General features: G+C 39.0%; 1 protein-coding gene across 5 annotated transcripts in view; it reads left to right on the top strand.

The window, feature by feature from the left end:
* LOC121904321 (netrin receptor UNC5C-like) overlaps nucleotides 1-27,943 on the top strand; it is a 210,685-nt gene that overhangs the window by 145,738 nt on the left and 37,004 nt on the right. For 4 of the 5 annotated variants that reach the window (XR_006098207.1, XM_042422002.1, XM_042421999.1 and 1 more), the window contains exons 5-8: nucleotides 11,395-11,575; nucleotides 13,627-13,794; nucleotides 14,180-14,344; nucleotides 21,966-22,022. Coding sequence is in view for 4 of the 5 variants with exons in the window: in XM_042422002.1 (XP_042277936.1) it covers nucleotides 11,395-11,575; nucleotides 13,627-13,794; nucleotides 14,180-14,344; nucleotides 21,966-22,022 (571 nt within the window). In the remaining variant the exon portion in view is untranslated. The remainder of the gene's footprint in view (nucleotides 1-11,394; nucleotides 11,576-13,626; nucleotides 13,795-14,179; nucleotides 14,345-21,965; nucleotides 22,023-27,943) is intronic. The other variant, XM_042422000.1, reaches the window with a different exon arrangement.

Raw genomic sequence — 27,943 nt, 5'->3', positions numbered from 1 at the left:
GCGTAGCGGTAATGTGCAGGTCTACAGACCATAATATCGGCAGTTTAAACCCAGCCTCAAGCATATTTTCTTCAGCTTCAGAATCACCATTGCCATATTTTTCGATCATACTGCATAAGACCATAATTCCTTCAGATTAAGACAGCTAACTTGTTTGTTTTTTTAATTTAATAAAAGTGTAACAGCATATCAGGCTGCAGACTTGAAGAATGCTGAGTTTGATGGAGAGAACCAATGTTAATTTTGTGGACAAAATGGATTTTTCAGGAGGCTTGTGTGTGGACTTGACACTAGAGAAGGTCCTTGTGTTCACATGTGGTTTGGGGGTCCTTCCCCATTTGGGATTTCAGTTCTGTATTTCAATAAAAAAAAAATTCTGAAAGTGAATATTTATTGAATTCGGTGACAGTAATTTGTCCCTTTGAAACCAGTTACAAGCTGATGACTCAGGTTAAGATATTTTATTCAGTAGAAGTTCAAACAGGACTTGTTAAAAGCTTACAGGCTTTTTAATTGAATTTTGTCCAGAATTTCCACTGCTTTTACCTGTAGGAATTCAAATTGAAATTATGTGTAGCCTAACCTTTTGAGGTACAGTATTTGCATTTTCTTTTTTAAATGAATATTTTATTTATTATATATGGGCAGTAATGCTAAAAAGGGCTAAAAAGAGAGCTAAAAATAAGCCCTTATCTAACAGTATGCTACTGTAAAAAAAAGTTAGCCAACTTACTGTGAGTGAGATGTTGATAATTGTCCTCTTCTGCACGTAACATGATGGAAAACTAACCAGACAATATGATAGGCATTTTCCATGGATGACGAAAACACGCTTGACAGCTTATTTGAACCGCCAATGTGACAATTGCCAGTCTATTACTTTACCAGTAAGCTACTGTGACCTGATGGTGATGTCAGCCAAAATTTGCATCCTATAACAGAGAGGAGCGCCTGAACGGATTAAAAAAAAAAAAAAGAGTCACATGTGTACACCCATGTGCAGTCACAGGATGCGTTAGGAGACACACGTGTGCACTTAGGTACACACATCTGGGACTTTTGGTAAATGATCACACAAGCGTATGCGCGTATGTGTGTGCATATGTCGACAGGAAGGTGTGAGTGTGTTGACAGGAAGGGCAGGAAGCTGGGTGTTATGATGTGAGCTTTGGGAGAGGAGAATGAGGACAGGGTTAACTGACTGGGTCTCACCTTTACACCCTGAGTGTAAAGGTAAGGCTGACCCAGTCCAAATACTATGAATTCACTCATTATAAATCCATGTGTATGCCTTTAGTTCAACTTTTATGCATTTTGACATGCAAGTTAAAGGGGATCTTCACTGATTTTACACATCAAAGTATGTTTACAGGTCTTGAGGAGTAATAGTGCCTACAATATGTGAAAAAAGTGGCTCCAATTGACTGTAATTCAAAAAGCATCAACTTCTCTCTAGAAACACTAAGTAAATACTTTTTTTTTTCAACAAGTCATTATGGTCTCAATCGTTAAAATCGGGCCCTCTACTAAGTGTGCTGGTGGTCATTAAGGAAATAATTGCCCTGTTAATACGATTTTAAGACTTATAGTAGGCTTTGATGTCTCCCGTGTGGATGTTGATTGACAGCTGTGATTGACAGTTCATTCACCTGCTGCTCTCCCCAGCTCAGGGACTCACACTGAGTCAGACTATCGTTGCAATATTTAGATAACTTTAATGTTACTTGATTAGGATACCTGCCCTGTTAGCACAATTTAGTTAAAGTAAGCCCAGGTTTTGGTCCGAGGTAGCAGTGCGTATTTCCAGAGCGTGAAAGGCAACACCCCACACTCCTTATTTGGAAGGTCCTGGCTCCAAAGGGAAAATATGGCTTTGACCATTAGCAGCAACTCTGGGCTTCAAACCGGCTCCAATGCAAATCAGTGGGTGACATCATACCTCCCCCCCTCTGCTCTCTCTCCTAAGCCCCTCCCACTAGACAAGCACAGACATATACACGCGCTTCATACACACATGCAACACAACAGTACTACTGCACTCACTCACACACACAATGTCCTCTCAAGGCACAACAACCTTTAGTAAACAGTAAATGGTAAACAGGATTGCCTCCAAAACCTCCTCAGTCACCAGTGCGTTAGAGAGCTGGATCCGCAGCTTTGAATCAAGTCCCAGAGCGATGAGCAGTACCAGGGCGTAGAGATGGCTCAGTATCCAACCTGAAGTTGCAGTGATGCATAAAAATCTATCACTGCTTTTCACTTCTGGGAACCGAGTTCACTTCCATTGAAAGTCTCTCGCTCCGGCATTGTTAATAAGATGATGTGCTGTTCAGTTTGCCCCGCACTACAGGCAATAGTCCGATGAGTGCACATTGCTTTTCATTTTGCTTTTTGTTGATATTTCCCATCTTTTTCTTCTCTCCTTCTGCAATTCATGCAGTCCCATCACTCTCTATCTGTCAGTATCCCACTGTTTGCCTGGCCTCCAAACTTTCTGTTTTGTCTGTCCTTGTGTCATGTCCCCTGGTCATGCACCATGAGTGCATGGGCAGAGTGTTCACAGATAGGCAGGTAGGTAGGTTGACAGGCAGGTAGCCTGTCCGATCATTTTATCCGGCTTGAATGAAATGATTGGACAGGCTTATTACAGGCCTGCAGCAGCTTGGATACCTTTTTTTTTTTCTTTTTATTGCCAGAGCATGTAATTTATTGATTGCTGTTGGGATGTACAGAGAATTTCAACAGATATAACAAAAAATGCTTGTAAAATACATTACCTGCCCTAGCTTTAAGCAGCTCAAGGCTACGATAACTACTATACAGTCAACTGAATCGATTTGAGTTGCACTGTGAGTAATAGCGGCAGATCTTGACAAGGAAGAAGAATGCATGGAATAAAAAAAGACAATACTGTATGTATGACAGTGTCATAGGAGAACAATGCTAAATTGGAGGAGTTCTCTTGTTAAGGCCATTGACCAACTGCACAACTTCTTAACAGAACTGACCTTTAAAGGGGTCACAAAGTAGCACCCAAAATGACACAAGCTGTAGCGAATACATTCCATACACTGCTAGTCTAGTTTAAGGGGGAAAAAAGAACTGAAGGAAAACACACATCTATCTAGAGAGGAATCAGCTTTAAGATATACCATACAGGTAAGGGGGGTAAAGCTGCACATTCATAACTCAGATGCAGTCGTTTTTACTTTGTTGTTTTATCAATCATGGTTTAAAGTTAACAAAATGTTGACTCATAAATCTAAAAATAAAATGATTGTGTCTGGGTTATGAATTTACGAGGGTGTGTTTTAACCTAAAAAGTGCAGTGCCAAAACCCTGTGGTCTGCCAAAGAGGAGTTCACTCGCTTTCTCTCTGTTCATGTTTGTCTTGATTATCAGTTCACTGTCTCTCTCCTTTGCTGTCCAACACCTTGGTCTCAGCTTACCATGAAATGAAGCGACAAAGCTTCCCGGGGTGGAAGGTGGAAGGTTGGGATTATTAAAACACAATACGCACACTCAGTCCCCATCCGCTCATAGGTAGAGTAATCACAACGAGAGCTCTTTAACCCACTCATCTGTGGTCTTATAGGCATCGAGATAATATAGCTAATCAAGGGGATAATCCTCAGTGACGAACATATTAACACTTCAGTGATTCACAGACACACACACACACACACGGGCTCTCACACACACAGTGCAGCTTGATTGCAGAATCAGATTTTATTGTAACTGGTCTATGTTGTTTTTTGTCATATTATTATTATTATGTGTGTGTATGTTTGCGACTGCAGCTATTTAGAAAAATTAATCTTGTGATTCAGTGGCAGATTCTATCCATAGACCTCGTATCTCTGTGCTGTTATCAACTCCCATATGAGATGCTTTGTAGTGGCTATACAAAGCATGTCATATTTTAGCATTTGTCATAGATATTCTTTGCTTTGTTATCTCACTTCTTGCTCTGTGGTCTGCCATTTGTTTTGCTTTTGCAAGATTTATACTGTGTTTCTCTTTGTGACACAGTGTGACTAAGATGTTCCTGCTCTCAGTAACAGATATGAAGCAACGCTTTGCGTTTCAAAACATTTTGTGCTGCTCTCCAGTGCAACAAAAGAGAATATATATCTCTATATCTTGGCCTACTTTTATCTTGCACAGCATGCATCCGAGCCTTTGTTCCACTGCCAAAGACAGATGCATATCTCAATAGATTGTGCAATACATAACACTTTTCTTCTGCCGTGATATTGCACAGCTTGAGATGGGACATTTGTCCTTAAGTTGTGAGTAAGAAAACATATGGTAGTATTTACATATCTGAATAAATCATTCCTCACTACACATATAATGAAATATGCAAACAGTACAAAAAAGTCTTTTTCAAGCAAATACATTATTTAAAGATGGGGAAATACAAACTTGTATCTAGTATTCAGAGGCACAAGCTTTGAAATATACAGTACCTTTAGCCAAATTAATGTCTCACTCAATGGGTCTGTGACGTCCCGCCCCGCTCCCTAGGTTATGTTTTTCATTGTTGTCATTAATTCATCATTTCCTGTTTTATTTTGAAATACTCATCTCCTTATCTCAATTGAGATACTTCTCTTCCTGCCCTTGCGTGTTTCTTGCCTGTGGGATTAACTATGTCTCAATTCAGGGGCCGCATCCTTCAAAGGCTACATTTGAAGACCGAATGCGTCACCAGCGTGACCAAGGCTGTCCCATTTCGAAGGCTCCTTCAAATGTGGCTGAGAAATGCAGCCTTTTTTTTCCAACGGATGGATCCTGCATGGCCCAACCTATCCCAGAATGCATTTTGCACCAACCGGCAGAGATATGGTGGAGATTTTGAACAAAGCTAAACTGTTGTAATTTTCGCTGTAGAACTGTTGCAATTTTATTAAGTTTTAATATTTTTTCAGGCGAGAATGTAACCATTTAGATTTACAATATGTAGTCAGTTTATCCAAATAACGCTTGTTTGGAAATTTGCTCCCACATTTTCAGACATGTGAGGAGGAGCCACTGTCCGTCAACATTCCGGGGAGACCATGATCCAATAAACTGATCTGTGTAACTCTTTGGTGATTTACCACTGGCTCTAATGTCTCTGTAGCATTTTGATATATGATATAATTCCTTTTGGAAGATAAATGTTGGTCTCAGATGAAATCTAACAATTGTAGCTGCCACATTAGTTTGTCTTAATGTAAAGTGAAGCTTCATGTTTTTGCTGGACAGAACAACAGCGCTGCCTCTGGGGCTCTATATGTACAGACATACACCACATTTTAGTAAATATAAAAGTATTAAAATAAACAGATCTATATTAAATTTAGTTTTATTTTTTTAAGCTACATGTTTGGATTTAGTTTGGATTTTTATAATAGCTACATTACAGACTGCATCTCTCTGTCAATGAGGTTATTTTTTGTGAGAAAAGAAGTGTAAAGCTGAGCTGGTGCTGTCAGCAAGTACGCTGCTGTTCCAATTGAAAAATGATCTTACTGCGTCCTCCCATCCAGAGCCACTTAAGAGAAGAAGAGAGAGAGAGAGAGAGAGAGAGAGAGAGAGAGAGAGAGAGAGAGAGAGAGAGAGAGAGAGAGAGAGAGAGAGAGAGAGAGAGAGAGAGAGAGAGAGAGAGAGAGAGAGAGAGAGAGAGAGAGAGAGAGAGAGAGAGAGAGAGAGAGAGAGAGAGAGAGAGAGAGAGAGAGAGAGAGAGAGAGAGAGAGAGGATGAGCTTCTTTAGCTAATGAAGGAAAACATGAGGTTGCAGATAGAGGCAGAGGAGAAGACAGCAGACAGCAAATGGACAGGCTCTTCTCTCTACTCGAGAGATTAGTTGAAAAATAAAAAATATTGAATGAATAAATTAAAATAAAGTAATTGTTAAGTACATTGTTTATTTCATTTACAGCGGTCTTTACAACTATTTACAACATAAATTAAGTACATAAGAAGTGGAATAAGTCTTAAATTCAATTTTATAGATATTAGGCCTTAGAAAATGTGTTTAGTTTGGTTCAGCTGAGCAGGGAGTCCCTTGTGGTGCTGCTGGACCTGAATGGGCTGCCACAATAATAAAATTAAAATTTTTGGTTCCATTTCTACTAGCTGTGTCCTGATTGTCAACTGCAGCTTTCGAGGTTGCTAGGCGACAGGAGCGGTGCTTGGTGATGCAAAGGTAAGGGCGGGAACAGCTGGTGACGCAAATAGGAAATCTTCTGTAGACCAGACCATCTCATTTACCAACACTTGGTTCGGCCTTTGCGGTCTACGAAGGACAAGCCTTTGTAGACCACATCCTTCGAAGGATGCGTCCCCTGAATTGAGACACGGCTGTAGTCTACCCCACCTCGATTACTTACATCTTCCCCTCATTTTCCTTCCCTCCCAAGTGTATTTAGTCTGTGTGTTCCCCTCTCTCAGTGCCAGTTCATCTTTGTACCCACTATCAAGCATTCCAGCCTTTTACCTTGTGTGTAGTTCTCCTGGTGTTTTTGATCTCGGCTTTCTGCTTTTTTTTTTTTTTTTTTTTACTTGGACCTCGCCTTTGTGTCTCCTTGCCGGATTTGTTTGCCTGATCTTCTGACTGACTCCCTGTGTATGGAACCTTTGCAAGTAAAGACTGTTTTTGATCAAGATTTCTGTCTCTGAGTTGTGCGATTGAGTCCTCTTGCCAGTTATTTCGCCAGTCGTTACAGGGTCAAGCAGAAAGAATACATGAAGAGAGTTTGTAATTGATCAGACAAAGCCGTTATCCCTTTGAAAAGAAAGCAATTTGATTTCTTTGTTTAAAGAAAAGAAGGATGGACTCTTCCTGAACCTTTTTAAAAATCCTGTTACAGTTGAAACGAAGGGCAAGGCTACATCTTGTGTATGTGCACGTGCAATTGTGTCAAAGGGGTGTGTGTGTGTTTGTGCATGTGTATGTGTGTGTGTGTGTGTGTATGTTTGTGTGAGTGATCACACACCACCAGCTTTGGAAGTATCTTCACACATAATGGCATGTATAATGCCATTATTTCATTTCTACACCATGGCAATAAACCAAAGGTTTATGGGTGTTGTTTTCTGTGTGTGTGTGTGTGTGTGTGTGTGTGTGTGTGAGTCTAGTGGTGCATGGATAAAGAAGAAAGACAGGTGATGTGGGGGCGAGAGTTAAAATAACAAATACACATTCTCCCCTGGGGTTGGCTTGATCCAATCAGCCACCCTCTGCTATTCACACACACAAACACACATACACACTTACACCAGCTGTGGCTAATGATGCGATGGCAGTGGTAGTATAGCCACCACATGTGGTCTCTTTGTCTGAGCCCAGCAGAGCACCACATCAGTCTCACATGCTTCAACCTTCAGGCTACTTCAAAGACCGGGGCTATTTTCAGGGAAATGTTCTGATCACATACTGTATTCTGGAGCAAACATTACTGACTGGAATGATATTCTTTGTTTTGTTTTTTTGTTGTTTTTTTTTTTTTTTAACAACAATCTCAAAGCTATACACCAGCCAAATAGATTCAATTACATGTATGCATAATCCCTATGATGTAAATTACTTTTGATCAAATGACTGGTGCTGCTTAATGGTGTATTTTTCTGTGTACTCTCTTAACTAATCATTTAGACAACGTTCAATTGTTAACGTGACAAAGTTGCTTTCACCGATAGAATGTGTCTTTAGAGAAAAAATACCTTTGGTTTGGAGCTGTTCTCAATCATAAATAAAAAAAAAGTGTTTTATATGCTCAAGGCCTGTTTCAAAACATTCACACACAACTGTTATTTTGTGTGTGTTACTTGTTTCAACACTGCAGTAGAAATTGCCAGAGTAAGCAAGTTATAAAGCAGAAGGTTCCTCGGGGTTAATTGGAGCTGGACTTCAAATTACTTTTTAAAAGAAGGTAGACGTGTTTGCCCTCATTGGTTTTGCTGACTGACAGTAGTTTATTGACAGTGTTTGGATGTAGAAAAGAACTAAGAAGGAAAGTAAATGGTTGAATACAAGGACACTGGAGATGCAACATAGAGAAAGTATGGAAAAATAGTGATAATAGAATTGATGGAAGGATGGATAGAAGGGTAGTTTAGTGGATGAATAGTGCTAAAACACATCTGTACAGAGAAGTCTTTGATATTTACTGAGTGTAGCATTATTTTGTTAAGTAGAGATATCAGAAACAACGTGCACCAAATCCATATCTGTCACATCTTCTCTTTCTGTTATTCTCTCCATTTCTTATATTTAGGTATAGAAGTAATTTTATAGTCACAATCATGTGTGTCCATGACCTATCAGTGGTCCATATAAACATTTGAAGTGTATCATTTAATGTATTTGATCACTTTTTAGATGTTTTAGCAACTACAACACAAGTTGTTCCGCAAAAATATCAAATGGTCTCAATGGGTTAGAAGCAAAACAAGAACAGGTTTTTAGCTCCTGACCAAATATTGTGACCACAGCCTACATTTGTGCAGAATGTGTTCCCAGCATGTGTGATTGTAACAATAACTTAATATCCAAATTTATGGATTATTGTTAGAGAAGCTGAATCTCAAAGCATCAAAGTTAACAACAACTAGTTTGCTCTTCTCTTTTATCTCCATCATATGCCTCATCCTGCGCTTTTTCTGTCTTCCATTTTTTTCATAAAGCAGCCATCCCCTATAGTTCTTTCCCTACAGACTCTCTCTTCCAGTCTTTCAAACTCTCAAGTGTGCACACAGGGATACATATGCACATAAATTCTAAAACACATTCATTCTACATTTAACAAGCGCGGCTTTCAGTTTACTCCAGCTCATTTGAAAAGTTGCATTAGAGCTTCAGTTACAAAATATACAATGAAAAAGACACTTAATTTACAGTAAGTCATTTAAGATGTGCTTTGTTGGTCCCTTCATACAGTACTTTACATGGAAGTGGTCAGAGGTGTCCATGCCATGTGATAATGGATGATAATAATTGAATCATGGCCAAGGTGTTTCTGTTTTTAAATTTAGAAAAAAATCAGGTTTTGCAGGATAATGTGCCCTTACATCAGCTGAGGGACATGATAGTGACTTTAGTCCTCAAGTCGGCCTAACAGAGCAGCGTTGGGGAATACGAGATGTAGGAGACATTGTGGCCATTCCTGGCACAGGCTAGGTGAAGCTTATAAAGAGCAACCCATATCAGTTAAATTCCATTTGCACCAATAGGCTTTCTTGCTGTAGTCTCTTAGGGATCATAAGGTAGCTTGAAGTGATACAGTATTTCACTTGGGATCAATTTCCTTTTTCAACACTGTTTTCCAGTTTTATCTTTCACCCTCTCATATTCCACATCCCCTGGGTTGTCGGTTCACCGCCAGCATACAGATATTTTATCCTGGTGCTTTGATCATCAAGAGGCAAATTCAGGTCAGGGGTGAGGCACTTCTTCATGGCTGTAGGCTTTGAAAAGTAAGTCAGCAGGAAAACTTTTTTTCTTGTTATGTTTTATTGAAAAGTTTGGGTTACCTGAAGTGTCCACAACTTAGCTACAGCATTCCCACAAATCAAAGATACCTTTTCTAAACTGATCTAAACAGTCCTTAATCTCCTCATGGCTAAACAATCTGAAGTATTTTTATACTTCACATAAGTCAATTCAAGTTGTTTATTTATTAGTACTCTTGAAGTCATTGACATCACTTCTAATTACTGTTCTAAGATACAAATGTACTTCAGACTATTAATACAAAGAATACTTGATCATTCAACAGCTTGCAGTTGCAGTGATTTTAAGCCATTGTTTTATGAATAGGATGTTAGCAAAGGTCTACTGGATTTGTGGTGTTGATCTGCATTCAACTTTAATTTGTCTGTTAGTGGTTATGTAGCCTGACCAGTAACCGTAGATCACTTATATCAGTGTACAACAAATGTCTTTTACTTTAATTCTTCTCTGTGACCACTGTACATCTAATTTATCCAACCTGAGCGAATAAATACAAATCCATACAAAGAGTCTTTTTGTTTATAAGATGCGTTGCATTTGCTTTTATTTGCTAGAGAGCAACTATACAAGAATAAACTCCTTGCCTGACCATTTGTGCTGTATATTTATATATATATATTGTTTGTTTGTTTGTCTTTCCTTTTTTTCTCTCCATCATAACCTTTACTTTGTAATAGAAACTGAAAGGTCACACAGCATCTCACTTAAGATTGAGAATTCAGAGCTAAGGGGAGCCTCTTGGCCAAAGTGCACTGCTGAATCTCTAAAGATCAGAGAGAGAGAAGCAGGTAGAATTACTAAGAGAGAATGACAGCCAAGCTTGAGCAGGCAGTAAACTGAAGAATAACACTGAATTTCCTCTTTTCTGCATCTGAGATTTCCATTTCCTAATGCGAAGGGAGGAGGAAATTAAACAACGTGAATTAAACAACGTGGCTCGGACATTTATGTGCCTGCCATAAAGCTTGGACTGGCTGAATTTATGAGGGTTTGGACCAGTAAATACAGCACTCAGGAAATGTGATTAGGCTCATAAATAGGATAGTTTCCCGCTGTCCTACCCTTCACCCAAAGTACTTTTCGAAAGCATATGTTTGGGATATTTTCTTCTCTTTTTCTCCGTTGCCACCCTGGGGCTCCATATTCTGAAGCTGATACTTAACTGCAGCTGATCTTTAAGATCTAACTTTTTTTCTAGTTTATGTTAAAACATCCTCCCATATGCAATAGTTTCATCATTCATGATTATTATTATCACTTTTTTTTGCACACTATTCCCCAAATTACATTTATTTGCTTGTAATTTTTAGTTATATTTTACAATTTACAAGATAAACCAAGGTAGATTCATGGTAGTAGTGGTAGTCATGGAGTCATGGCAGTAACTGAGGTAGTAACCTCGTAGTTTTCCTATGTGGAGCCATTGAAAAATAAGATTACAACAGCATTCTATTAGAAGTCTGTCCATCACTTATTTATTTTTGTCTTCAGGAAAGGTTGAAAAACAAGTTTATAACAGCACCTGAACTTGATTCTCCTACTTTTCTTCTTTTACTCTCAAAGATAGACTGTTTTAGAAAAACATCACTTTCAAACCCTTTTTTTTTTATTCCATTGGTTCTTTTTTTACATTCCCTTTTTTCATCAAGCTTGCAAGATAGAGCTTAAGTTGATGAATACTTTAATTGTTTTTGGCTTTATGGAAACAGCAAACCTTCCCATCATAACATCAGATTAGACATGCAGCTCCATATTGTCATTACACAACAAAACCATTTACTATCACCTCTTCTTTGCAAAATGTTTCTGATCTATGCTATTTTATTTGTTTCTCAAAGTTAACGTTTGGCACATAAAAACCTTTGTATTGTCCTCTCACTGTCTACCAGGTGGAGTGGTTGAAGAACGAAGAGATAATTGACCCAGCAGAGGACAGAAACTTCTACATCACCATTGATCACAACTTAATCATCAAACAAGCGCGTCTGTCTGACACAGCCAACTACACATGTGTGGCTAAGAACATCGTGGCCAAGAGACGCAGCACTACAGCTACTGTTATTGTTTATGGTAAGTTTTGATGCTCCTGTGTGTGTCTGCATGCATGCAAGTGTGTGTGTGTGTGTGCTTCTAGCTAAAAATCTCGTCACATATATATTATTTATTTTATTTTGTGTCTAATATTCAAAATGTTACCAATATGACACTTTTTTAAATGCTTTTTTTTTTAAAGCTATTTTCTAGCAGCAGCCACCCAACAATATCTCTGATCAGCCAAGCCAGCACCCATCTGCCACATGAAATTAGCTCTACTGCCATGCCAACACGCTCTCTTTGTGATTGGCCTGATATTCCCACATCACCCTTGACCTCACCCAATTAAAATCCACCAATCACACCTTCAGTTTTAAATTAGAACACTTGGGCTTTCCAAATGTCTCCGCTTTCAGCCAAGAGTCTCACCACCAAATGAATTGTGCAGCATATGGCATGATAACAGCTGTGAAAAACAACAACAAAAAATAACTTTGAATAGCACAGTTCTGGGTGGTGTTAGTTTGTTTTTCAGGCAAAGCTTTTCTTGTGCTGTGTTTACCAAAAATCAGAGAAGAAAAAGCTTGTTGAGAAAAGGAAAATGCCTCATATTCCTTGTCCTGCTTTCTCTTTTTTTTTCAATTTTTCCAAATGCCAGTCTGACATGAGAGGAAAGGAAACATTTTGAGGAGAAACAATGTATAGCAGAGGACACACATACAGTACCACACGCACACAAACACACACAATGTTTCTCTCAAGCATAACGCTGACTCTATTCACTAGGAGGAGTATTTCAATCAAAAATAACTGTGGATGTGTGCGTGTTCGATACAGACAGCGCAAGATGGAGTGGTTTGACACTGATGTATCCTTACAAAAATAGATTGTTCAATCTGTGGTTCAATCTTCTCGACTCCACAAGGGCCCAGCTGACACTGTTGACAAGGTGAAATAGTTGTGGAAAAAACAGAGGAACATAAGGGGTAAAAATGGAGCAGAGCATAGATGGAGGGGAGACAGGTAAGGAGAGTGCAGTGAGGGAAAGGAGGTGAGAGAGTGAGAAAAGAAGTGAGTGACGAAGAGGAAAGATTTTTTTTTTTTTTAAAAGTGTAGGAAAACCGGGATGCAGATGACAAAAGTGACTGTACCTGATTTTTACCGGTGACTTTCTCTCTGATGATATGTTTCTAATTGGCCGTTGGGAAAGGAGTGGGCACTGTCCACTGGGCTGAGACAGAGCTGTCGAGAAGCTGCAGAGAAATTTCAACCCACTACACCTCTCCCAATGTCAACTCTCTCTCTGTGGGTGTCCTTGTGACTCATTCTAACTTTATACCTGATTTCGATTTTTCTGTCTGTCTCTCATCCACCTATATCTTTCTCTGCTCCATGCTGCCACATCTTTTTGATGAAAAACTGTGTAATAAAACTGAAAAACATCGCAAAATAATGAACATTCAAGCCTAAATGTGACAGGATGCAGGGAAATCTTATAGATGTGCAAACAATAAAGAGGAATTAAATTAAAAAAAAGATATACAGGAAGGCAAAGAAAAGAAAGAAAGAAACATACAGACTGTTAAAACACACGTGACTATTCAGAAAGTTCAGAACCATGTTTCCCCTCTTATAATAGTCCTTTTTTTCTATCTTTGCTCTCTCCAGCAAGGGATCAGGGTTGAGCAATTTGCAAGCAGCATGAGTTTGTGTGTGTTTTACCATGTGTTTCAGTGGGTCATACAGCTTCATGTGTGTGCGTGTGTGCTCCTTTGTGCCCTTTTCTGAGTGTATTTGTGAGCACAGCAGGGAATATTATGCTACAGTAGCAACAGGGTAATCGAAAAGTTGTACAACACTGTCTTTGTTTGTGTGTGCGTGTGGTTTTGGTGTGTAGGAAAATCCAGCTGTTGTCTCTGTACTTCAACAACCAAGCCTCCCGGCATCTGTAAAACACATACTGACTCCATTGAGACAAACGATTCACTTAAAATGAAGGCGCACATTAAAATAAAGGCTGATAAAGGGTGAAAGGATGGATGGATGCATCAGTATATTGATTAAGTGACTGATCTCTGTCTTCACAGTGAATGGTGGTTGGTCGACATGGACAGAGTGGTCGGTGTGTAACAGTCGTTGTGGGCGGGGCTTCCAGAAACGAACACGGAGCTGCACTAACCCCGCCCCTCTTAATGGAGGACTCCCCTGTGATGGACAAGCCATACAGAAACTGCCATGTACCACTTTGTGCACCGGTAATTCTATGCTTTTCTATTCTATTTCCATATTAATTCAATCCTGATAAACCTAATTTGTGCTGTTTTGTTTTGTTATAGTCTACTGTATCCATACTGTGTTATAATGTACTGTATCCACTTCTCATTTGTGTCCTTTTACTCTGTGGCTCCAAGTTTCTACCTGTTCTGTGCTGCACTCACTCCTGCACACTTACTTTATATACAGTATGCTACACTTTAGGAGTTTTGGGACATAATTAAGAACATTATCCTTGGTTTCATCTCTTTTCTTTCTTATCCCTTCTCTTTTTTTCTGTTTCTCAATCCCTCTGTTACCCTTATCTCTCTCTCTCTCTCTCTCTGCTACCCCTACCCTCTCCACCCCTCCATATTTTCTCTCTAGTGGATGGTGTGTGGACAGAGTGGAGTAAATGGTCAGCCTGTGGGACAGAGTGTACCCAGTGGAGGAGGAGGGAGTGCAACAACCCAGCCCCAAAAAATGGAGGAAAGGACTGTGAGGGGCTCGTACTCCAGTCTCAGAACTGTACCGATGGACTCTGTATGCAAAGTGAGTTGAAGCCAAGCTCTGTACCAGACTAGAAGCTCCTAAGCATAACAAATTATTGTGCCTATTTGAACAAATGCCTTGCAGTGTCTGTTTCAGGTGGCAATTTATTTTTTTTTGTGTGAATAGATCATTGGGCTGGTGATGCATGGTCAGATTTTCAGCCACAGGACAAAAGCAATAGTGAGTGAAGTGTAGCATAAGAATTGGTATCCATATTGAGAAATCCATGAATGATTATCCTTGAAGATGTTGTTGTAATTTCAGCGATAGCATTTATGAAACTACAGACAGTAATTTCCTTACAGATAGTTACCCTGAATCAGCCTTGAATTAAAATAGCTTTGCCTCTTTGTGTAAACATGAATCTGATTATTGACAATTTATTAGATAAAGCAAGTGTCAGTGCTACCCAGAAAAACCATGTTAAGCTTGTAAACAGGGTTGAGCTGAAATGTAATACTGTGGAGACATGCAGTCATTTATTTTGCTGGGCATGTATGAAATCATTGCAAGTTTCCTTGCTTTGTCTTCTTTTTGCCAGTTAGACAGTATTCCTCTTTATTGCTTCTGTCCTTCTGTAGCTTCTTTCTTTACATTCTTCTACCCACTGCTCCTCCTCTTCATCATCCCCCTCATTTCTCCTACTGCAACCTTTACTCTTTGCATTCAGTCTCCTATCCTCGTTGCCATATTTTTTCCTTGCTTCTTCCTCTCTGTCCCTCTGGTTTTATACTTTTCTCCAGGAGCCTACCTGACCCTTTTCTCATTTTTATAGTTTGCTCTTGCTCCGCCTTACATGTGTACTTTATTCTCCTGTGCACATTGTGTATGATTTATGGGAAGGTTTCTGGAAGTCACAATGATTAACCTTACTTTTCCTACTTTCTTATCCATTACTCAAGTCAAAACATCAGTTTTATAAGAGAGTAACATTACATAATGAGGTGGGACAATCACTAAAACTCATCCCACAATTTAGTGATTTCTGACACCTGCGTAAAAAAACCAAATGTGGTAAATTTCAAAACCGCATGGAAAATGTGGGCTGAGTCATAATGGTGCAAAGCAGCAGCAGTTTTTCCAAGGTGGAGGCAATTATATTTGTTGACTTTTAGGAATACTGCTTGTTACTTTTTGTGCTCAGAGTAATTGGCAGACAAAACATTTGACGTGAAGAGAGAAAGAGAGAGAGACAGAGAGAGGCCTGTCAGAGTGTAGAGACGGAGAAGAGAGAAAAGATGAACGTTGAAAATGGTACTTTTTGCAAGTGCATATACACATTTGTGATTGTAATTATTCCATCAATCCTCATTTGTCTTTCTACTCACACAACATGACAGCCATAGAGAGATTTTTCCTCAATGGCAAGAATTCTTTCCGAGATAATCTACACTTTGTTCTTATGAAGTTCCATAAAAAATTAAAGCTGTCAAGGACATTTTGTTTATTCTTATAGTTTAAGTCGAATTTGCTTGACCTCATGATACAAAACAAAACAAATACTGGTGATAATGCATGGAAGCACAACACAACCTGTGTGGGGCACACTCATTAGACTGCACGTTGTTCTAAACAAATAAGGGGGAAAAAATCTTTCTACTGCTTAAAATGCTTTATAACGGCCATTCGTCTGCCTTTTTTTTATTACATTATTTTTTTATGGTCTCTTGAGATTAAAAACTTACTTTTTTTGGAGAGTTTTGACCAAACTGGCAAAGACATTTATCAAAAGTATGTGGATAGTTCTACACCTTTGATCTCAGGATTTATGCCTATGCTTGGCCAGAATCCAATAAAAATAATTTTTATATGCTGTGTGTTTCTCCTGATGCATGGACTCTTCTGCAAGAACATTTCAAAATATACACATTGGTTTATTTAAGATTTTCAGCCTGAATTCAACATGAACCCATCGTTTTTAGGGTTTTAGCTTCAGTTGTTGAGTTTAAGCTTTTATAGGATTCATAAATTCATAAATTCATATTGGAGATTTTACAACTACTTTTACAGTTCTATGATATCTGATCTTTTGATTTTATTGTGTAGATATATTTAATGATATAGTCTTGTTTGTCCGTAAAGCTGTGTAATTGCTGCTTATCATGGGCTAGGCACTCTTGAAAAACTATATAAAGCTAAATGAGGCTAAACTAATGAATAGTCACACACACATGGTGTGGAGCAGTGAAGACTTCTGTTCTGGAGAAATATACTGTATCAGTGAGCACAAAGCCTTCAGCCAAGTGAGCCCTTGTCTGTGTGAGAGACTTGCCAGAGGGGAGGGGATGGTGATGATTTAATAGATGGTCTATGTCATCGGCAATGGAATAATATTATGTAATACCCCAAAAAGCTTTGCCTGTAGACACATTATTGACATAACGCTCTGTATATGCAGAGTCCTAACCCAGTGTATTATATACTGTGCCTCTGATCCATCAACAGGATTCCCTGAGGCCAGTGAGGTATGGCCACAGAATCTGGGATAAAACCTAGAGAGGTATAGATTTAGGCTCATTTCCCCTGATTGATTTTCTGTCTTTAAAATGACTCCACTGACGTGGTTTTATGTCAGCACTAATGTTTCAACTGTTTCCTGTAGCATTAACAGGAACCCATGAACTGTGTCTGTGTGTGTATGTGTGTGATTGTTAGAGAGGGTTTCTGCATACACAGCATTTTATCGGTACAGTATATTTGAAAGGCTTGTAGTGATTCCTGTTCCATTCTTACATTTGGTTCATGAATAATTGATCTTTTAAAGGTTAAAGTTGTATTGTTATTGGTAGCGAAGTGGAATGTTACATTAACATTTTGAAGTTATTTGGCATCAGTGAAACGCTTTTCCCCCCCCTCATTTAGTGTAGAGAACAGATTTTTGTTCAAATTAAGTGCTGTTGACACAACTGCAGAAATGAACTACAATTTTAGTTTCTAAATTGTTTAAGTTACATATGTCACTCACCATTTTAACACCAGATCTTCACCAAATAAAAAAAAAAACAACAACAAAAAAACATGGCGCTGGTTAGTACCTTTTTGGGCTTCAGGGTTATGAATGAACAGATAAAACGCTGTCAATGTGAAGGGGAAGTTAATGTTTTAGATAGTGCTCTGTAATTGACTTTGTGCTCAAAAAGCACTTCACTCTACTCTCCCTCGTTTTCTCTTTCTCGTTCTCTCTCCACCAACACCTCCCCCCTCTCTATTCATCTCTTCCATGGTCTCTCTCTGCCTCTTTTTTCTGAAGTTGTCCTGTTAAATCCTGAGAGGTAGAAATCCATTTGACCTCACTCTTGCCCCGCGTGGAGTGCCTCCTCTCTTTTTGTGTTTATGTGTTTATCTGTGAGTTATATCAGTGCGCGACTATATGTGTATGTGTGTCTGTTTGTGACAGAAGTTGTAGGTCTTTCAGTTTTTGTTTTTTATTCTTTTTAGAATTGTTTGTGTTGTTTTATATCTTTTGACCTGGTGACATTTTTCTGACACATCGATCACAATTCTTGGAACAGATTCACTCAGAGCTCCACTGTGTCATCCTTGAGAGCATGACATTTCACTCACTACCTACTCAGTGTGTGAGTGTGTGTGTGACTGTGCGTGCTACAGTACATCTAGAGCAAATAAATCTCCTGTGTGGTCTCTAAAACCGCAGTAATCGCTAGAGATACTGGCTGTTATGTAACTTTTTAGTGCTTGGATTGAACATTGAATCATGTTTGTACTGTATTATACAAAACGATCAGCAGTATCAGCAGGTAATGCAGAGCATCAAACAAGCCATCTCCCCACTGAGAGCTCTATTCTTCCCTTTTTGTGTCTTGTCATTGTGAATTAAACTCACCTCACTTTGTCTTTTTATTTCCTGCGCTTTATGTTGGCAGCTTTCTGCTCTTAAATGTTTGTTCTCATCTACAGTGCCATCCTCCTATAACCTTAATAGTTATAGGAAGAACGCACTGTAGGATGTAGACTATCAAAGTATCAAGGTTTCTGTATTAGTACACCGGGGGTAAATTTATTGTGTAGACGGGAGACTCAGCATTCTAGAGACATCACAGCGATACAGATTCAAAAGACATCAAAACAAAAAACATTAAAACAAGTATCATCATAGTATCAAAAATAATAACAGAGTACAAGAACTCCTAAGAAGGTCATGAAAAAGTGCTTCTACACACACACACACACACACACACACACACACACACTCACCCACTCACTCTAAAGCTTCGAGTGCCATGCGTGGGTGAAGTGCATCATCTCATGCTAGCTTTGTTTAGTAGTGCAATGGCAACAGGTACAAAAGCATTGCTGTATCATTTTGTTCTCCACCTAGAGGCCACAAACCGACAGCCGGAAGGAAGGAGCTGGAATTTGCTATGTAAGGGATGGGAACAGTCCTGAAGAATAGAGCTCACCTTACGCTGGAGCTGTGAGGAGTAAAGAACTGATAGATTGAGTTGAGACTCACCTATAAGTTTACAAGCCCACTTGACAGTTTGGTTTGGAGAATTTTTTTTGTTTTTCAGAGACAGGTTACCAGACCATGACACAAGGGGAAAAGACAAGATTGATTCAGTAAAAGCCTGATAAAACAGGGTCGTCATGGTTTTATCAATGTGAAGACAAAACAAACGCTGATGTCCTTTTTTATACACTGCTTCACAGTTCTTCTCAAAGGTCAATTTAGTCTATGACTGTACCAAGATACTTGTAGCTTTCTACACAGTCCACAGCCTGGCCTTTAATGATTGTAGTCTCATAGATAGAAGCACGAGTTCTGAAATCTATGATCATATCCTTTTTCTTGGATATGTTTAGCTCCAAGAAAGATTCGTCACACGGGGTGACAGACTCATCAATGACTGTCTGGACTTATTGTCGTGTAGCAGACTCACAGTGACTGAATCATCTGCAAATTTCAATAAGGTCCTGTTCTCATGCTTGCTTTGGCACATGTTTTTGTACATAATATAAAGTAAAGGTGAAAGAACACAGCCCTTGGGTGAGTCAATAGATAAACATAATGAATCTGATAAAATGTCGTTCACTTTCACCCTTTGTGTTCTGTTTGTCAAAAAATCCATTATCCAAACCACCAGATTGTGACTCAACTCAAAATGCTCTATCAGCCTCATGGCTAAAATGTGGGGTTGGATAGTATTAAAGGCTGAAGAAAAATCAATAAATAGCAATCTAGCATGGGTCTTATTCCCCTCTAGGTGTTTAAACAAAAGGTTAAGTAGGGTGATTGTAGCATCCTCAACTTTTCAGTGTGCCCTATTGGCAAATTGCATAGGGTCAAGAGCATGCTCGGTTTCCCTTGCACACTCTGTCTTCACAAGCTTTTCAAAGGTTTTCATTACAAGAGAAGTGAGGGCGACCGATCTGAAGTCATTAGGGCTGCTGCCTTAAGGTACAGGGGTGATCAGAGCCCACTTCCACAGGTTAGGTACACGTTGTAGGTTCAGAGACATGTTGAAAATATCATAAAAGATAGAACTTAATTGCCTTGCACAAGACCTCAGTAACTCGCCACTGATATCGTCAGGGCCAGGGCTCTGGTTTATCTTCAGAGAAAAGAAGAACTTTTCAACTTCTCTCTGCTCCAGGATGAAGTGCTGATTGTCTTTAGGTTTACATCTAAGTCCTTCGACTTCAAAGTCAAACTGATCGAATCTCAGGTAGAATTTATTAAGAGCATTGGCAAATTCGCTATCTGACCTGAAGCCATCCATATTAATGTTGGTTCTGTTCTTGCTTTGCTGTATGCCTGCGATTGTTTTCATGCCAGACCAAGCTGAGGCAAGGTTCCTCTCAGCCAGTTTACTCTCTATTTTAACTGTGTACTTTTAGCCCTCAAAGACGTTTTTAGGGACACATGATTAAAATCTCAAAATATGAGATTCGGTGCTTCGGGTAAAATGGACTGTAGTTTTTGTGCTACATCAAATACAGTATTCATGGCAGTGGCAGGATTTGCCTTTGGATGAATATACACAGTTGTTATGAATATTTTTGGGAATACACAGGGTAAATAGAATTGGACGGAGTGACACTGATAGAAGTTCAACATCAGGTGAGCAGAGTCTTTCTCTGACAGTCACAGAGCTACAGTAGCACTTATTGACATAGAGGCATACGCCCCCTCCATGAGATTTACCTGTCACTCTGCTTTCCAATCAAGGCAAAATGAAGTACCAAATCCCACTCTGAACAGATGGCTATCCGAGTCAGTGAGCCAAGACTCCATGAATGCCATGACGCAACTGTTTCTGTAGTTCCAGAGAAAACGAATATTTCCCTGTAGCTCATCAAGTTTTTTCTGCAAGGACAGGACTTTCCTATTACCAGGGAGGGCAGGGGAATACGGGTGAGCTGCTGTTTCCTTAGTTGCAGTCTGACGTCTACTCTTTTCACCCCTTCCTTTGCGTAACCCCACTCAAATGATCACAAATCAGAGTTTTGTTGTAGTACCTTCAAATATAGTCGGGCAACTGAAGATCTATCGTTAGCTCGGTGATTCGATTCTGTGTATTCAATTGCAGCAGGAAGTCTCTAGTATACTGTATCCTTGGAGAATGATGTGTGACCCCAATGCAGATGAGAGTTAAGCTGATCAAAGTCCACAAGGCAGCGATAATTAAAAGCTCAGTCACAGCAGATCAATAGTAAAATGTCTAAAAGCTCTTGTTCATGAAAAACACGCACAAACTCACTAAAAACATAAAACATGGGACACCGAAAAAACCCACTGCCGGATGCCGCAGGAGCACGCGCCCTAACTAAATCAATCATGCTTCATTTTATTGCCATCATGTTTTCATATGTGTTTGAACAATTGGGATTTAATTAGAGCATGACATGTCTCTGTCATGGTATGTTGCTTTTACTAACATCACTGATTCAGACATTAATCAGCTTGACATTTGTTAGATGCAGTCATGTAAAAAAATGCATTTTGTCAAGTCATTTAACACAAGAATAACAAATCTGATAAACTAATGCTAATTCTAACCAAATTCCTGTGAGCAAGGTAGCCCAGTGCATGTTCATAGTTGAAAGAAACACTACATTATGGTTATCATTTGTGCACAAGTGTTACCGTAGGTTTATATTTGCGCATCACCCCACTTAACCTTGTCAGTGTTTCTTGCCCTTTGGTGCGGAATCAGTGCGTCAGTACGGTCAGCTGGTCTAGCAGAAAGCTTTTAAGCCCACCATGTTGCTGTTTTGCCCTTATCAATTATACACCAGCATTTCCGTTTATACAGCAGTACATCAGTAGTTCATCTGTGTCATAGACCTTCTGTCTGCCCTAACTAAGTAGACCACTCAGCATGACACAGCACTAACTGTCCGACAAACATTAGGGTTTCTCAAATTATGTTTTTTTTCTTATTCTTCTTTTGTGTCCCTTCAGACCTCATTTGATATTGATTTGACAACTAAACAGATAAACAAGACAGAAAGAAAGAAACATGTCAAGGGATTGTTTTTGTGTGTCTGTGTCTTGTCATGTTTGCCCCATTTTATTTGCCTCATTTGTTTGATTTTTTGTTGTGTTCCTCTCCCTTTCTCCATCCATTGCACCACCTCCCTCTTTTCTTGTCCCAAGGTTCATTGTTTCAGAAGTCCACTGAGTCCAAAGAAAAGAGTGATGTGGGATTCACATGTAAGTTGATGTTTTATGTTTTATCATCATCCATTTTCCTTTTGTCTCACTCATTTTTAGTGTTTCTTTCTTTGATTGAGCGTTGACCTTTGGCTCATGTTGTGTGCTTTGTCGTTACATGTCACTATGAGTTGCTTGATGAATGTTTTTCTATTGTCTTATGATCAGTTTCCTTGATGTGCTATCTTTTTGTTATGCCAATGAAACAAGTCAAGTCAAACAGCTGCTGGCTCTAAAAGTGAATTCTTCTGCTCTCAGACTAAGGAAGTCATGGTAGATTAATCATTTACATCTTTGCTTGTATGATGGAAGTAAGAATTTGAAAAGCCTGTATTTTAAATTAATCAAGATGGATGTTCCATTGAGTTACACAATCCCTTCACTGTCTTCTTGGTATCAGACAGTAATAGCAGAGACCGCAGTTTTGTGTTTTCCTGAGTAGCTTCAAACTGTGAGTGACCACCATCCAACTGTAGTGACATTATGTACAGTTGACTTTCTATGGCATTTTACTACATTTTCCTTTTATTTAAACTTTGGAAACATAAATACATCTCTACCAGTATCCATTTGTAACATATGATACCACACAAAAAGAACTGTAAAAAGTTATACTGTAGCTAGAATGGTAGGAAACTTCCTGTTATACATTAAGTCCCATTTTATTATTATTGTTTATGTATCTTTTCTATATTGTCATATACTGTATATCATCCATAGGAGGTCTGCTAAAATATAATCAGTCTCCCATCATTTAGAATGTAGTGCAACATCCCAGAGTTGTGTATTGAAAATGCATGCACCATACTGGTGACAGATTCCTTTAATTAACTTGATTCTTTCTCTCTTCCTGTCCAATAGCAGTGAATCGATTCAGCACCAGTTCACTTGATTCACAGTTTGTGAGTTTGTTCCAGCTGTGGTAATTTTGGAGAGTAGCCAGACAGCTTTGAATCATTGCCAAAGTAGGCGGGTTGCCTTAGTTTGGAACACTTGCTTTGTGTTTACAAGCGTATTGGCTCACTTGGAGCTCAATGGAGTGCAGTCTAACCACGGACAATGAAAGGCTGGACAGAATTTTGATTCAGCTGTACTGATTTAACCCATTATCTTTGAGGAGTTGCCCAAAATGAATGATTTATTGGTCAAATTGGCCCATCACTAATGCATCATTTGTTCAAATGAAAAATAATTTACAGGAAGGCACAAGATCACCTGGTAAGGGAAATGTTTCATACTTGAAATGTATCAAAGCTACTTAATGAGTAATAAAAAGGGTGAGATATGATAATAGGGTGTAAAGAATAAATTCACAATTCCTTCTTGCTCTCTTACCGCCCCTTCTCCCTGTCTTTCACTCCTTCCCACCTTCCTTTTCTTACCATCATTCTCACTTTGTACTGTTGTTCCTCAAAATGACCTAATGAGAGAGAGAGATTTAATACAAACTGAGGAAGACAAAAATTGAGAGGTTCAAGAGGGAAGGGACCTCTGCCATTTATTATTACCGTGCTTTTTGCTTCTCTCTTTGCAGGAGCTCTCGTTTTATCTTCAAAGCAATCTATGAGTGTCTGTGATGTGTTCTAATGACTCTCGTTTAGGGGCTGCTGAAGCAATTTCATCATCCCGGTGTGTTTTGTGAGTCCCACAGACAGATACAGAGAGAGCTAGACAGAAGATAGAAACAGTCATAACTCATTTAACTGATTGTCACTGTGTTGTTAATATTCAAAAATACAATCAGTAACATGAGCATTGGGAGGTTGCATGAGTGGCTTTGAGACTCACTAATCACCAATTTGGTTCTGTTTTTGTAGAGAATGACTACAGTTATAAATGTCACATCATTTTTTGATGGTCTAATATAAATAATCAGAGAGCAAATTTACTTATATTGACACTTGACATTCTTCTTGTTGATCATTTACATTGGATATATTCTTATTGTGGCTGAATTATTGTACATCTAAAATAAACTCAAATTATACTTTCCCCATCCATGTAGCCACAGTGTGACCTAATTTTTTGTCATTGTCGTGTGTCCACGAGGGTCTGCGCGGACCGCCTGCCTGAAGCCCAAACCATATATGCCAACTGCGCACATGTGAACACGTCCGTCTATGCAGAATGTGTGCCAGCTTTCCATGTCCATGTCCGTTTTGGAGTATATCAGGGCCTTAAATCAGATTACAAATGCCAGGCTGACCTCCTCCATATCCAGTTTCACAACCAGAAGCTGTGTGAGCAAAATCTGATTTTTATGCATTCACAGCTGTCTGTTAAAAGAGTAATGTGGAAGATGTTTACTGCTTTTTTGCACAACCATGTTGATAAGTATTTAATCAATACAAGTGACTTAATGGTTATTTTGCTATTGATTGTAAAAGAGTGGGACCTAATTGTGGTCTTCTCATCCATTTAGACCATTTAGAAAACAAGGTCTGTGGGTTATTTACACCCACAGTAGATGTCACATCAAAGTCAATGTCAGTCATTGTGGTCACATTGTAGTCACTATAAGCTCCTTCTATAAGTGAGGATGGTGTTTGTTGAGCAGATATGTATAATATATTTCTGATGTGAAGGTTGAAGTCTGAAAACCCTTCAGCCAAAAAAGCAAATGCCATACCATTATTATAATAATTACCTTTTGCCTCAGTTTTTTCCTGTTGCATTTTTACCCTAATTTGTTGACTTATGTGTCTCTTTATTGAAAATATGACATAGCTGTTTGTGTCAGTTACAGACCAGCTTAGCTTGAGGGGATGAGACGGATGGCTGAGCCAAAGATTTTTGTGGAAGGAGTCGGCTTCTAGCAGTATTTTGTGAATCATATTTGTGGCAAGCAGACACTGAAATAGGTCATAATGTCCCTTTCAACTGGATAAAACAAATTGCATTGAAAGGCTTGCATTCATTGAATGGCTACAATTGCACTGTATTACTGGGTTGTTATACGGTGTATGGACTTAGATATAAGGACTTCAAATATAGAGTTGTTTGCTGTCAAATGAATACACCCTCTGGCTTTAGTGACCCCAATGCGATTCTATATTTTATTTCTTGGCATCAACAACTGTCAAGTTTTTCCCATCCCTGCTATAGAAAACGAGTATAGACATAAATACAAATTACTGCTTGCTTTCCCTCTTTTACTCTCTCTCTTCCGTTCATCCCTGCCAGTTACTTAGAGCGGATGTGTCTGCCAGGAGTGCAGTATGGGTGGTGTTTGCATGTTTGTGCCAAGCAAGATCAAAAAGGCAGTTGAACGAGTTTCAAGTAGTGTTTGTCCACAGCTCTGCTTTGGATGCAGATCACAGAGAAGATAGAGAGGAGCTAAGCTGAATTATCCTTGTTTCCCCCTTCTTTAAATCCTCTCCGTGGCAGATTGGACAGACTCTGAGAATGACAAAAAGCTCAGCCAATCGATAGACAGCGATCCATGCTGACTGAGGGTGAGCCGGGGCTTCTGTTCTGCTAACCCATGTGTGTAATCAACTGCATGTGTGATGGAGAGTGTGTGTATGATTTGTGCAATTTCCTGAGTCCCAAAGGTTTATGCTCATGTAAACACACAAACGCAGTCACACATATTGGCACACATATACGGTTACCAACTGTATGTGGCCAAAGTCCCAGATTTATTCAAATAAATAAAGTTGTGCCAATTACGATGCTCATTATTATGGACATACAATGACATCAGTCAGTCCGCAGACTCTCTCTTTCACACACACTCACACGCACGCACATGCACAACACAAACACAGTTACAAAAACTATGACTATGACTAATGAATTCTTGCCAGGAAAAGAAGAAAAGATGGTTCTTTGTCAAAAATTTGCAGAATTTTCATCCCCTCCTCAAACCTGCTTAATCCCCACATCCCATCATATCAAATACCAGGACCCTTTTAACCACCATGGGTTATTGTCAAAGGTGAAATATGCACCTCAAAAAAATCCATTACATAACTTTACAAACTTTAATTACATATCAAGATTAAGATATGCTTTTTAATGGGTGAAACATGAATATATCCAAAAAAAGTCTTGAAGAATTTAATTTTTCCTTCCCTGGAGATTGAGGTTTATATACACAAGCATCTGTACAAATAGAAACACATATACACAGATAAGAAAAGCAGAACACTGACTTACAGATAGCAGGTGAAGAAAAGAGACTGTCAGTATCTCACCTGAGATGCTGTAGAAACAATGATAAACAGTTGCCTATGGATGTTCTTCAAAAGGCAGAGCCACACACACACACACACACACACACACCACTGGCTCCATGTCAGCTGTCTGCAAAGTGTCTGAATTGGACCCTGATAGATTAATGCGATCATTCTCAGCATCCTCCACAAGTTCTTTCATGACATGTTTTTTTTTTGTGCATGTGTACACACTTGTGTACATATGTTATAGTGGTGGTGAGTGTGTGTGTGTGTGTGTGTGTGTGTTCTGACCTTTAGAACAGAACATTCTCCCTCCTATAGAGAGCTGTCAGATAGTACTTGCTGGAACATCACAGATGGGATGTTTGAATGTGTCTCTCTCTTCCCAGGTGGTTTATCGTTTATTCAATTCCTTTCTGGTGCGTCCACAGAAAGGCACATATTTTTAATCTAAATCCAATTTAGCCGGGCTTGCGGGTGAGTGCTTCGGACATGAAACTGCTTGTCAGGTACAAGGGAAGAAAAGCGCAGGAGATAGTTGACTTGTGGATAAAGTTAATATGTGTGTGTGTTTGCATGTGTGTTTGTGCATGGCTGTCCATTCATTGTGAGTGTCGGTGCTCGCATGAGTGCTCATAAAAATGAACATAGGTGTGTGCCTGTCAGTACTTATTCAGACTGTGCTCCTTCCTCATTCTTTCACTGCCGATTTTGTCATTCTGGATTCACAGAGCAAAGCCTCGGGACACACTTAGATACACAGAGGTCCAAACACATTATTCATTCATCTGGGTTTGGTCAAAAGTGCGCACCCACGCCCTGTCCCTTTTTCAGCCTCCATCTTGTCAGAAAAGAAAGCCTATTATGCAATGTTTTCAGACAGTAAGAGAATATGAGAAATATAGAATAGGCAGTTTTCAACCAAAGCAGCATTTTGGTTTTCATGTGGAAGCACAATGACCAAAGAAGTAGACACAAACAGAGCACAGAAAGGACTTCAGTGCTGGAGAAAAGCTACCATACTGTATATGAGTGTGATTTTTTTCTTCCTTTTTATAAAATTAAAATAAAACTGCCATTGAGGAGTAAGAGAGAATGAAGCATTTTTAAAATTTGGAGAAGAGCAATTTTAAGATTGTGCTCAAATGAGCAGTCATATTGTACTGTATGCTCATGCAGCAAAGAACTTTTAACTGTCTATTTAAAATGATAATAAATATAATGGATATTTCACATGGAGTATCATGGATTCTGTGAATTCAGTGAGCCATAATATTATTTATCTCCCTTTTATATATTTTTTTTATTTTGAATGAATTCTATCCGTTTCCTTGAATCCAATCACTTAGTAGCATAACCACTGATTTGGCCCCATATGACTGTTTTGATAATGTGAAATTTGCAGCATTGTGGCTGTTCTTTACTCTTTGCATTGCATTAATCATACAATTGGATTTCATTGTCTAAATGACCGTGTATAATATTGCTATTCCTACCATTTAAACACCATTAGTAAAGAAATGTATTTAATTTGTTATTATTCAACATGGGAATTTAGAACAAAGAAGCACAAAAGACAAAATTGGAAATGAACAGTAAAAAGAAGAAAACATTTGGTATCCATCAGTTCTATGTAGGTTACTCACGCAGGTAGATGTTCTAATGGGACATGCTATTTCATTCATCTACAAATCAAACAGATGGAGACAGAGACGCTGGGAGTCGGTGAGAGAGAGGGGT

This window comes from Thunnus maccoyii, chromosome 9 (assembly GCF_910596095.1).
Source record: "Thunnus maccoyii chromosome 9, fThuMac1.1, whole genome shotgun sequence".
Classification (NCBI taxonomy): domain Eukaryota; kingdom Metazoa; phylum Chordata; class Actinopteri; order Scombriformes; family Scombridae; genus Thunnus; species Thunnus maccoyii.
This window is presented reverse-complemented; position numbering and strand designations above follow the sequence as displayed.